Source organism: Tachypleus tridentatus, chromosome 13 (genome assembly GCF_004210375.1).
Source record: "Tachypleus tridentatus isolate NWPU-2018 chromosome 13, ASM421037v1, whole genome shotgun sequence".
NCBI classification, from domain to species: domain Eukaryota; kingdom Metazoa; phylum Arthropoda; class Merostomata; order Xiphosura; family Limulidae; genus Tachypleus; species Tachypleus tridentatus.
The window spans coordinates 251,827,076-251,840,146 of record NC_134837.1 but is presented as its reverse complement, the minus strand read 5'-3'; the positions used below and the strand labels follow the sequence as shown (position 1 = coordinate 251,840,146).

Sequence of the window (13,071 nt, the reverse complement as noted above, 5' to 3'; positions counted from 1 at the left end):
TGTTTGTTTGTTTGTTTTTTGCACAAAGCTACTCGAGGGCTATCTGTGCTAGCCGTCCCTAATTTAGCAGTGTAAGACTAGAGGGAAGGCAGCTAGTCATCACCACCTACCGCCAACTTTTGGGCTACTCTTTTACCAACGAATAGTGGGATTGACCGTCACATTATACACCCCCACGGCTGGGAGGGCGAGCATGTTTAGCGCAACGCGGGCGCGAACCCACGACCCTCGGATTACGAGTCGCACGTCTTACGCGCTTAGCCATGCCAGGCCACACGTTAAAAACAGCAACTCCAAACCTCTAATTAATTATATTAGGTTGTTATAACGAAAACTAATATATACATATATGCTTCTGTCTATTGATAAAATATATATACTATTTGCTATTTTTAAAGCTCAAATTTTATCCATCACAGAAATATTTAAAGACGTTGGTTGTACTCCTTTTGCATAATTATACTAATAATTTGCTTATGGCATATGTGCAAATTGGACAACTCGTTCAAACATTAAGTTTATCTTATTCTTATCAATACTGTGGTATGCTGGCACACCACATATTTTCTCCCCTCCTCCAATTTAAGAGGAGTTTTAAATGTTTTCGTTTATATTAGTGTGTATAGTGTAACAATGAACTTCGGTTAACAAAGCAACCAAATGTTTTTTTTTTTCCTAGCTATCTATTGTTCTGGATCATTCACCTAAGGTATCACTTGTGTGTTCACATAAGAAAGATTCCCTTAACTAAGTGACACATACTGTGCGAAAATATCCAGTGATCCTCTCTACTGGCAGGTCAGGTGATCCCTTGAAGATATAATCATCCTTATTTTATGGAATGATCAATAGTCACATGGTTAGCGCATGCATTGTGATAAGAATTAACAGTATGTGTGTGTGTATATGTATATATATATATATATAATGTTATTTTTTTCTCAATCTGGAACAAGTATAGAACATTTTTGACAACCTCTTCATTCAACCTGGTTAGAGAGAGATCTCTTCAGTTAAAGACACTACCAGAACAAACTTTGATTGTTTTTGTGTGTCAAATAAAGACTGTTTAATTTTACCACAAATTTTGCCCAGCAACTTTCATTTCTTCAAATTCAGTTGAAGTCAGACAATTCAGATTTTCTCCATCATACATTTCCTGGCAGATCTCCTGTTACTCTATGAAACCTAAATTAAGGTAAATCATACACCTGAGAACACCTGCTGTGTCCACCGAGGATAATCGAACTTCTGATTTTAGCGTTGTAAATCCATTGACTTGCCACTGTCCCAATGAGGGATATGTTCTTAGTGTATACTAATCATTGTAGGTTTTAGTTTTCTTGTGTATTTATCAATGATAAACCACTGACTTCATTAACTGATTAACTTGTTATTTCTAATCATTATGGTTCGCCATACTTTTGATCACGATTTCCTAGTAATTGTTTCATAAACTACAAGTAAGATAATGATTGTTTAACTAAATTCTAAGAACTTGTGAGTGAAAACAAAGACAAATATATAACAATTTGTTAATCATACTGTGTATTCAATTTACGGTGCCGACGAGGTCTTTCTCACAATACCAGAACTCATTAGGTAAGGTGGGTGAGACAGAAATAGAAGTAGTCAAGACTTTAGCTTCAACTACATGAATAGCAACAGTCATGGTGTGACCTACATCAAGTACATAAAAGTATAACTATTATAAATTTTATTTACCCAGCTCATGCTTGACTTAAATAACAATATAATTTATAAATAAAGCATATATAATCCAAAATATTTTAAAATACGATTGATTTAGGTCAATAAAAATATATAATTAATTAAAAATACAACTTTAACAAATTACCATCGGTTATTCAATGATATTTAATGTTACAGATTTATTTATTGCATCTTTATTAAAATAATATAATACAATTTATGCATGCAAATATATTTTACTCCATGTAATGTTTAAAAATGTATGTACTAATAAAATATCCATATGTGTATTTACAAAATTATTTTAAAATTATATTTTGGTGATTTGAAAATAATTATGTCACTTTATTTTTAACTGCAAACTAGCATTCGATGTATTATTTAAAAAAAGCGAAATATCTGTACTTTTACTCGCTCATTGTCTGCTTTGAACTCCGCCAGATGGCGATTACTTTAAGACCCATTCCTAGTGGAAGGTTAGTGTTAAATGTATTCCAATTTATTTTCTTTTATAATATCAAAGGTATTTCTCTCCAGGTCATTTCCATTTTGAGTAATAAATAATTTGCTTATTATACTTTTAGCCCACTAAAGCTAAGAAACAATATTGAAGCAAAGTGACAGACTTTTCAGTTTCTTTGCAAATTTATCAAATGTCTTCCACAAGACGAGAATTTCCTGCGCGGAAAAAAACACAACTTATAATCTAGACCTAAAGCTATCTGTCTTCAGGAAACCCCAACCAGCACTGCTCAATGGTGAGGTTAGTAACCATACTACATCCGAGGTTAGTGACATTGATGTCTCTACTATTAAAAAGATTCAAAACTCATAATTCAGGTAGCTATTAACAAGCGATACTAAAAGGATTTAAAGCTCACAATCTAGGTAGGTAGTAACAAATGATACTAAAAGGAATTAAAACTCACAATCAAGGTAGGAATTAATAAACGATATTAAAAGGATTTAATTTTCACAATCCAGGTAGGAATTAATAAACAATACTAAAACTATTTAATTTTCACAATCCAGGTAGGAATTAACAAACTACAATAAAAAAATTTAAAACTCGCAAACTAGGTGGGAATTAACAAACGATAATGAAATGATTTAAAACCCACAATTCAGGTAGGTATTAACAACCGATAATAAAAAGATTTAAAACTCACAATCCAGGTAAGTATTAACAACCGATAATAAAAATATTTAAGGTCCACAATCCAGGAAGGTATTAACAACCGATAATAAAAAGATTTAAAACCCACAATCCAGGTAGGAATTAAAAATGAAAACGAGTCATAGTAACCATTGTAAATACTGGAACATGTAATAAAAATTGCTGAATTTATTTTTCTATGCTTTCGAACTCAATCTTGAGCACTTTAAAATTCAAAAATTTGTATTTAATTTTATACTGTACTTAATTTATAATGTTTCTGCTAGATATTAAACACGTAAATTTGAACTTAATGGACAGACAATTGAAACATTTAAAATGCAAGTCTAAAAACTGTGTTGCTAATTTATTGTTACATTTAGAGTATGCTTTTAACAAATTTAAGGACCTAATCACCTTCACCCAGTGGCACAGCAGTATGTTTTCAGATTCTCACTGTTAGGAATCGGGTTTCGATACCTGTGCTTGGCAGACCACAAATATCTCCTTGTATAGCTTTGTGTTCAATTATAAACAAACAAGCAGGATCTCCACACACTAATGTTTTCAAACTTTTTGTTCCAAATAAGAATCGTTGGTAGCACTCTTTTATATTTTTTGTTGGTAAATATATGACTACCAATTGTATATATTTGTCACAAAATGAATTAGAACAGCATAATCACCATCTGTATGATTGGGGTTCGCTCCACCTTCGCACCTCAAAACACACACAGTATAGTTTATAAACCATATTCTCATTACATATATTTATCATTTTCATACAATAAATTAGTAGATATTTATTAACGTTAAAATTAAAATTAATTTTTCTGTTCTGTTTTTCAGTATTATTAGTGGTGTTAGTTCTCATGGGAAGAATCACCTGAAGAAACTGTGCTGCCCTCTATGTAGCAAACACCAGACTAAGTGGTTCAATGGAATATATTTTTAGTCATTTTCAAAATATTCTCTTGTTTATTTATTTTTTCTCACGCCCGGAGGTAACACCATAAACATTTATGTTATATATAGTCTATTCCATGTCTTATCTATCGATTGCTGCATTGTTCCGTATATTATTTCTGTATACCTTGTTCCAAGTACAATACCTTCTGATTTTGTTTAAATCCACTCTGAAGTTTCCTTTCCACTTACTCATTCGTTATAACATTAAAAGGTACTAAAATGCTTTTTACTGTTTATATTGACTTTAACAATTATTCAAACTTAATATTTACAATTTATATTTCTTTATTTGTTATCAACATTTTGGTGACATACGGTCACCATCACCACAGTTTATGACAATGGTACAATTTTTTCGAACACATGCATGCATACAAACAGGGCTCAGCAAGGCCAAGCGTGTTAAGGCGTGCGACTCGTAATCTGAGGATCGCGGGTTCGCATCCCCGTCGCGCCAAACATGCTCGCCCTTTCAGCCGTGAGGGCGTTATAATGTGACAGTTAATCCCACTATTTGTTAATAAAAGAGTAGCCCAACAGTTGACGGTGGATAGTAATGACTAACTGCCTTTCCTCTAGTTTTACACTGCTAAATTAGGGACTGCTTGCGCAGAAAGCTTTCATGTAGCTTTGCGCGAAATTCAAAACAAACCAAATCTGACCATGGTTTTCAGGAAAAGCAGAAACCAGTAGGACCACGTATTTCTGCGCTAGTCAATTATAAAGTTCTATAAATACACTAGAAAGAAGGCAGCTGATCAACGGCACTCACCAGCCACTTTTAAGCAACTCTACTCAAATAGCCCTCTAGTGGCATAACGGAATGTCTGCGGACTTATACCGCAACAAATTGAGTTTCGACACCGGTGGTGGACAGAGCACAAATAGCCCACTGTAAAGCTTTGTGCTTAACCACAAACTAATCGAATAATGTGTGTTGACCATTACGCTTGTAAATGGCCTCCATGATTCCACATTGTGGAACGTGTTTTTGCGACAATAAGATGCGAACCGTAAACCCTCAGATTCACAGACTGCTACACTAATTACGAAACCAAATTTGACCATATAATAACTGATTCAACTCATATAATTGTTGTTATTATTTCCAAATCACATTAAAATCAATAATACTCAAAATTAAGTAGAATGCAAGCTAAATAGCAAAGCATTAATAGATAATTTAAAAATTATTAAAATCCAAAAATAATAAGAATACCCATGTTTTCTTATTATTATTGTCAGTAAGATGAAAAAGCAACAACATGTTTTTTATGTCGATAACGTTATCATTCACCTGTAACGCATAATTATACATTTTGTATTGCTACAGAATGCGTTATAAACTCGATAATAATTAATAAGTCTTAAGCAAAGCGAAATACACCTAATTAGTAAAAGAAATCCGATAAATTAAAAGATGAACTGTGTACGAAAAATATATTTCTATAACTTCACGGGCCCTGCATGGCAAGGTGGTTAGAGCGCTCAATTCGTAATTTGAGGATCCCTGGTTCAGATCCATGTCATACCAAACATGTTCGCCCTTTCAGCCGTGGGGTGTTATAATGTGCGATCAATTCCACTATTCGTTGGTAAAAGAGTAGCCCAAAAGTTGGCGGTAGGTGGTGATGACTAGTTGCCTTCCATCTAGTCCTACACTGCTGAATTAGGGGCAGATAGCGCTCGTGTAGTTTTGTCTGAAATGAAAATAAAACAAATGAATAAAGCATTAATTTGTAAATTATTTTGAAAGATACGTGACTGACGTGAATATATTAGCATTGAACAGTAGTAGTGTAGGGGTTCGTCAAGGACATGGGTTGCACCTACGGTAAATCTCAAAATTTTGAAGTAAACATTACCTTTTCAATCTGGACTTTTGCTATTTAAGCTCAAATTTTCCACCATTGGCCGTTTCTTTCTTTATCTAGCCAATGACTATCCTGCCTTGTTGCTGAGTTCCCAAAAACGTTTGTAGAAAGCATAATGTAATTTCTAATTTATGATAACTAGTATGTCCAGGACTTTTGCCACAGCAACGAATTAGATTGCACCACTGATCCTCAGACTCCAGTGTAACATTCGCTGTGGCTTAAAAGAATCCACTATATTTTAATTTTAACGTAAAAGGAGTAAATATCTTTGTTGGCTGACATTTTGCTTACCATGTCCATCATTAGGTTGGCCTGAAGTCTCCTGGAGCCAAGGAACCTCCACCATCAACGTAGGTCCTAAATATTTAAAATTCCCATTGGATATACCGCTCATGAAGGGAGTAGCAGCGACCATCAGTTCAGTAACCCAGCAGGTGATTAAACTGCTCCTGCCGGTACTGCTTAAAGTCGAGCCCCTTTTTTAGACGAAAAAAAAAGATCTAGTCGTGAGATGTCCCGTTGGAAGATAGAAAATTACAACCTAGACATGCTCCCATCTTTGACGAGCTCACTAAACTCTGAAGCCCAAGGAAACATTTTCAGAAGTTGGATCCTCTCAGACGCAGACCAGGTTTCAAGTGAGACTTGTCACTTGTACCAGCCATTGGATCTGATATGGTTATCAACACCATAACAGTATTGACAAGCAATCAACTTATGGACTATTTCTGTCGCCCCACACACACACACACGCACACGATTAGTGTGTGCTATTAATAACAGGATCTCTATACTGATGGCAGGATTATCAGTTACCTAGATGAGGTGAAGGGCCTTCACCTAAACGACTGCAACGTAACTCAAGTTAAGTTGCCCTGGAAACAAGCCCAGAGGCTTTTTTAGGATAAAACTCCTGATTATGTCACCTATAATAATAACAATAAAATGGCCTTTATTAGAGTGCATCCAAGTGTATAAGTGATACTTCCAAGAAATGACTACCCAGTGGTTTGAATCCTCGGCCATTAACAATAAAGTTGCGTCAGATGGTTTTACATAATACTATATAATATTGCGTGTTTACGTTTTTGTTCATTTCTTTGGTGCGTAAAAGTGAACAATATCCTCCAATTGGATAAGTGTGATTACGTTATTAATATTGTTTCATAAGAAGGATCTTACCTCTCATTATTAAATATTTTTATGTGTTATGTTTATATTTTCCACATGAAATAAAAAGAGTTTGCTATTCTTAGATCAAAAGTTTTCTTGTATAAAGTGTTGTGATAGCATCTATATTAAATGGTTTCATCAATACTACGAAATATGAGGGTCGCAGGTTCGAATCCCCCTCACACCAAACATGCTCACCCTTTCAGCCGTGGGAGCGTTATAATGTTACGGTCAATCCCACTATTCGTTGGTAAAAGAGCAGCCCAAGAGTTGGCAGTGGATTGTGATTACTAGTTGCCTTCCCTCTAGTCTTACACTGCTAAATTATGGACGGCTAGCGCAGATAGCCCTCGAGTAGCTTTGCGCGAAATTCAAAACAAAACAAACTAATGCTACGAAGCGCTAGGCGAAAATCTTAATTTTCTAGTAGTTTTGACTTGGAATCAAATAATTTATTTAATGTATTGTTACAGACTTTGTAGCTTTGTATTGGTTTTTGCTAAAGGATATATTTTTTATTATGTATTGTTTCCATTATTGAAGGGTTCGTTCGTTTGTTTTGAACCTCGCGCAAAGCTAGCCGTCCCTAATTTTGCAATGTAAGATTACAGGGAAGACAGCTAGTCACCACCCATCGTCAACTCTTAGTCTATTATTTTACTAACTAATAGTGGGACTGACTATCACATTATGACGCCCATACAACTGAAAGGGTGAGCATGTTTGGCGTAACGGGGATTAGAACCAACGACCCTCAGAACACTAGTCGAACGTTTTAACTACTTAGTCATGCCATACTATCTAGCGAAACCACCGACAAAAAAACGGGCTTGGAGAAATCAGCGTACTGGTCTATTAATATGTTATGTATTATTTTTCTGATAGAGGATTTTTCTTTTGTTATATTTTGTATACTTATGTGCGAAAGGGTTTTAATCTCTGAGTTGTGATTACCTCTTATACTTTTTAGGCAATGGTCATCCATAGTGTAATGTAGAGCATATATGACAAAAATAAAAAAAAGCATTTAGGGAACGGTTAATATTATCATATATTGATGGTTTACAGTATGATTGACTGTTATCCGCTCAATCAAATCAGATGGTACCACGCCAGCATATTATGCCTATATAGGTATGAGTAGTCACTACACTATTCCTAGCAGTTGTATGTTAAATTCAAACAATGTTTCCAGGACAAAATTAAGATGAAATTTCACGTTTCAGAAGTAGCTATATGGGAAAACGTGAAAAGGGTCCGCCAAACTGTTATGGTTGTTTATGGAAGTGGTGAAGATGGACTGTCAAATGTTTTGAAAGGTGATGTTTAAAAAAAAAATTGGAATGATATACAACAACCCAGTAGTGATTTTACCAATGAACATTGAGTATTAATGTTACCTCCAAAACAATAAGACGTACATTAGTACATAACTGTCTTCAATGGATGGGCAACTACTCCGAAACTACTGCTCAGGAAATATAACGAAACCAAAAGAAGAAAATAACCCTCAGACTTCCAACAACGGAGGATAGTGCTCTGTAAGAATTTATTCTAGATTCAGAATTTCTGGCAGAAACCAACCACAGTTTATTTGATGACATCTACAATGAACCATGCTGGAAGACCACTACAAATGGTATCTCAGCCAATGATGTTGGAAATCTACATAAAATTAATGATTCTGTGATTGCTGCTTCCCTGCGACTCGAAGTAAATCTGAAGACTTATAACACTAAAACCTGGGTTTCGATATCTCTAGTGGGCATAGCACAGATAGCCCATTGTGTAGCTTTGTGTTTAAAAACAAACGAACTCTTGACTCCTGACAACAGGTAGACTATGATAATTATATTTTGTGAAGACAGATCAGTTGCCAGCAATGAATATTGTTAAGGATGCATGTGCTTATATACGAACTCGTAAGATCAAACAACTTTGCTTAGCACTAGGGAATAAATAATACATGAAGTTTGTAACAATATTTCACAATTATACATTAATAAATTTGTTGTATAATAACAATGCCTAGTCTTAAGTTTAAAGTAATGTTAATGTGTTGTACGACTTACTTTTCTACTGTATTTGCTGTAATAATGTATTTCACTAACAATAAACTTACCAGTTAGTGCAGTTAACTAGTTTTTGTGATGATAATTGTTTCACATTTGTATTTCCTTAATTACGTCCTATACTGTGTGCGTGTGTACATTGTAGATACGTATTAGTGATTGTAATACAAATTCAGGGTCACTTAGCTAACACAGACGAGAATCTTATTTTAGAATGTGGAGCGTTAGGCTTAACTTCGTGGAGAAATTACTGTCCAAGAGTAAAAATTAAATACGCCTACATGAGATCGTGCTTATTTGAAGACGAACAGTTCCGTTTAAATACATTATTTGTTTTATGAACTTTCAAAAAAACATTCGTTAAGCAACGAATGCTGCAACTGCACTTTCTGTTAATTAGTGAAACAAATAAACTGTACAAAATGTTGTTTAACTTTCAGTTATTGCTTTCACCAGAAATAAACTTATATTAATATCATGATACAATAAAAAAGTAACATAACAAACAACGCTTCTCCAAATACTGACACGAATAAAAGCATAAACAAAGATCATAAAACATGTATAATAAACTAAAATTTTATTCTAGATAAATATAATTATTTTACATTTTGTATTACTGTTAATATTCCTATTTGCTTCTTACTCTCAATTCCTTTTAGAATGCATTTATATTTGTTGTTTTATTTTAAACCATTTGTTAGCCGAAAAAACTTGTACAAATAAAACGACTTTGCAATATACAACACAATTATGTTATTAAATCGACGTGCCGCCTGCCATTTTCTTCATTCTTTCATTTTCTTTTCGTAATAGCATGTTTTCCTCGGTGAGTTGTTTTATTTCTTCACGGAAGATTCTAATTTTTTCTAACTGCTCTCTTTCATTTACCTCCAAGGTTTGAGCTTCACTATCACTCACACTTTCTAACGAAATACTTTCTGCTTTTACGTCCTTCAGTTCCAGTTCCAGTGCTTCAACGCGGTCTTCAAGTTGCATGTATTCTCGAATAAGTTCATTTTTTGACATAGAATTCAAACACTCGGCGTGAATGTCATCGTAAACTTCTGAAAACTGTTTCTGTAAAAAAACATCTTCATCTTCAGGAGAGTTGTAAAATTCATCAGAATCTCCACTGTAGTCATGATGGCTGTTTCTATGTCCGTTATTTATTACTTCAAAATTAGGCTCTTGAATGTAATGGTCATCCATCAGAAACTGTGTTGTGTTATATGGTGCTAAGGGTAGTCCATGAGATACCATTACTGCCCTAATTCTATTTGCTCTTCTTGTTTCTCTTTCCTCCACTTCTAGTTTTTCTTTCCAAGAAAGTTTATCATAAGGTTTCCATTTTTTCTTTTTTTGCTTGTATCTTCCTCTGCGATTTTTTATGTGATTTGCACATGAAATAACCTCCATGACAATTTTTTTTAATATCTCCTCTCTACAATTGCTTTTCTGTTTTTCGTATCAATATATATATATATAACTTACTTTTAAGTCTCTAGATGGCTCTGACGTTTCCAATTCAATCTTGTTTCCTGCTGTCTACGGTATCAGCTGAAGTCAATTTTCTTCGATCTATTTCGCAGTAAGAGAATATGTCATTGGAGTAAATAACTCCCACTTCGTTCATAATTTCTTAATAATTGTTGAGATAGATGTTTTTCAGCCTCTACGATATGAAAACCCTCCGTACGCTGAATTTAAAACCATCGACAACACAAATAAAATTGGACAACACTTCACATTGCCCTAACACAAGTAATAACAAACGCCGTTGTCTGTAACATTACTGTAGGCAAATATATTGATCTAATGTTTAGTGTGTTCATCCACTAGACTAACTAGTTTCTTAATTGAAAGCACTAAAGTTGTCTAAATATGAAAATATACTGATACAGTTATTATAAAGTTGAAAAATGCATACATTATAAATTAATTAAATGTTAAATACTTGGCTTAATGTATTTCAAACTTCACTCCTTAAACGAAAGAACGCGGATTACTACAATGTATAACCTTGAATGCTAGCGCCATCTAATATTTTAAAGATTTGAAATAACCTTAAACAATAAGTTTGAATGTTTCCAGATTACGAAGAAAGAAATTATGAGTTTTTTGGGTGTTTGTTTTGTTAACTGTATCACTGAAATAATATTTCAGAAAATCTATTTCATTTAAATGTTACTGTAGTCTCTATTTGTTTCAGTTAACTGAAGCGTGTGGAATGGGATTTTTAATTACTGGTTAGAAATAACAGTTTGTTTGAATTTCGCGCAAAGCTACTCGAGGGCTATCTTCGCTAGCCGTCCATAATTTAGCAGTGTAAGAGTAGAAGGAAGGCAGTTAGTCATCACCACCCACCGCCATCTCTTGGGCTACTCTTTTACCAACGAATAGTGGGATTGGCCAACACCTTATAACGCCCTCACGGCTGAAAGAGCGAGCATGTTTGGTGCGACTGGGATTCGAACCCGCGACCCTCGGATTAGGAGTCGAACGCCTTAACCCACCTGGCCATGCTTAGAAATAACAGACTTAATGTATCAAATATTAGGCAACATTTATATATATATATATATATATATAATAATTCCATCGTCACGTAAAATAATTCAGTGTTATATATTACAGCTTTGTGTGTATATAGAAAACACATTTATATATCTGAAGATGGACAGCTCTAACAAAAGGAAAAAAAATCCTAGTTAAACCTACTTTAAAACTAAAATACAGCTCAGTATTCCATCACGAAATATTAAAACTGGCTCTAAATATATAAATAACAACACAGTGTTATCTGAAATTAGGATTACGTTACAGTATTTTTTTTTTAAATATGCTTTTTAACGATAACAAAAATGGGTTTTTAACAAATATATTGTTAACTTTTCTTCATGAATAAGAGACTAGTTCGTAACGTAGAGTAAATGTATAAAATCTAACTCCCCGAGTAAGGTCTATAACCTATACTTTCTTTCTGTCTACACCTATTAGCAATGTCTTTGTGCTTGACCGCCATTAAAGTAACTACTTCCAGTATCGCAGCCAGATATAAAAAAAAAAAAGACAAGGTAGAGAAAGAAAGTACTAGAAGTTTCTGTAGATACCTGCATTCTTTACGAGAAGAATGGTCAGCTGGAGTTGAGTCCTTTTAATATTAATGCTCCAGCATTTTGCAAAAATGTCCAAATTTAATGTGTTGCATCTTGCGAAGGTGAGCTTTTACACTTCCTCATATGATCTCATCTCGTAGTTATAGCTATTACTTCGTGTTAAAAGACAAAAATAACTATTCTGATTATCTCATGGCAGATGCACGACAGTGACTTTATGTTGTGTTCAGTATTTTGTGTTTGTTCTTTGTCAGTCAAAGAAAGCTGACGTTTAACAATAACTTAAATAAGCCTTATATTTGATTTTACTAAAGTCATTTGAAAATTAGGAAAATATTAAATCTTAACGTAAAGAACAGATAGGTAAAACCGACTTTTTTTCTTTTCTTTTTTTTAGATTTAGAAATATAATAAAAGATTAAACTCAAAATACCTCTTCTGGTGTTTAGCAGATGTGATCGATCTAAATCTCGTAATCACCGTAAAGTCTCCTAATTGGACATTGGTAAGTCTACGGATTTACAACGCTAAAATCAGGGATTCGATTCCTGTCGATAGACACAGATAGCGAAATGTGGTTTTGCTATAAGAAATCACACGTACGAATCACCATAAAAAATAGGAAAAAAATATAAATTATGATTTTTCTTCTTTCACAAATATTAAGTCTAAATAATTTAAAGGTTCATTCTTTTTATTATATTGGCCTTTTATCCATTGCTGGCCATCCTCACAGAAGTTAGAACGACGTGGCCCACGTGCATTCGTTATCTTATCCAAAAATATCAAACTGGCATTTACAAAATGATGACTTGGCATGACCAGGCGGTTAAGGTACTCAACTCGTAATCTGAGGGCCGCGGGTTCGACTCTCCGTCATAACAAACATGCTCGTCCTTTCACCCGTGGAGGCGTTATAAGGTATGGTCAATCCCACTATTCGTTGGTAAAAGAGTAGCCCAAGAGTTGGCGGTGGGTGGTGATGACTGGCT

At 34.2% G+C, this 13,071-nt stretch overlaps 1 protein-coding gene and 1 long non-coding RNA gene across 2 annotated transcripts; both read right to left on the bottom strand.

Moving 5' to 3' along the window:
• Positions 1 to 4,105: 4,105 nt before the first annotated feature.
• Positions 4,106 to 10,749, bottom strand: LOC143237269 (uncharacterized). Its single transcript, XR_013019960.1, has 2 exons — positions 10,455 to 10,749; positions 4,106 to 5,538 (listed from the first exon to the last, which is right to left on the bottom strand). It is a non-coding gene; the product is annotated as an uncharacterized LOC143237269 (long non-coding RNA).
• Positions 9,526 to 10,455, bottom strand: LOC143237268 (protein HEXIM1-like). Its single transcript, XM_076476332.1, has one exon. It carries the CDS (start codon positions 10,377 to 10,379, stop codon positions 9,720 to 9,722), a length of 660 nt encoding a protein of 219 aa, XP_076332447.1. The 5' UTR covers positions 10,380 to 10,455; the 3' UTR covers positions 9,526 to 9,719.
• Positions 10,750 to 13,071: the final 2,322 nt, after the last annotated feature.

Bases quoted from the DNA above. Each gene is read 5' to 3' on its own strand.
- LOC143237268 (XM_076476332.1), bottom strand. From the start codon at position 10,379: ATGGAGGTTATTTCATGTGCAAATCACATAAAAAATCGCAGAGGAAGA.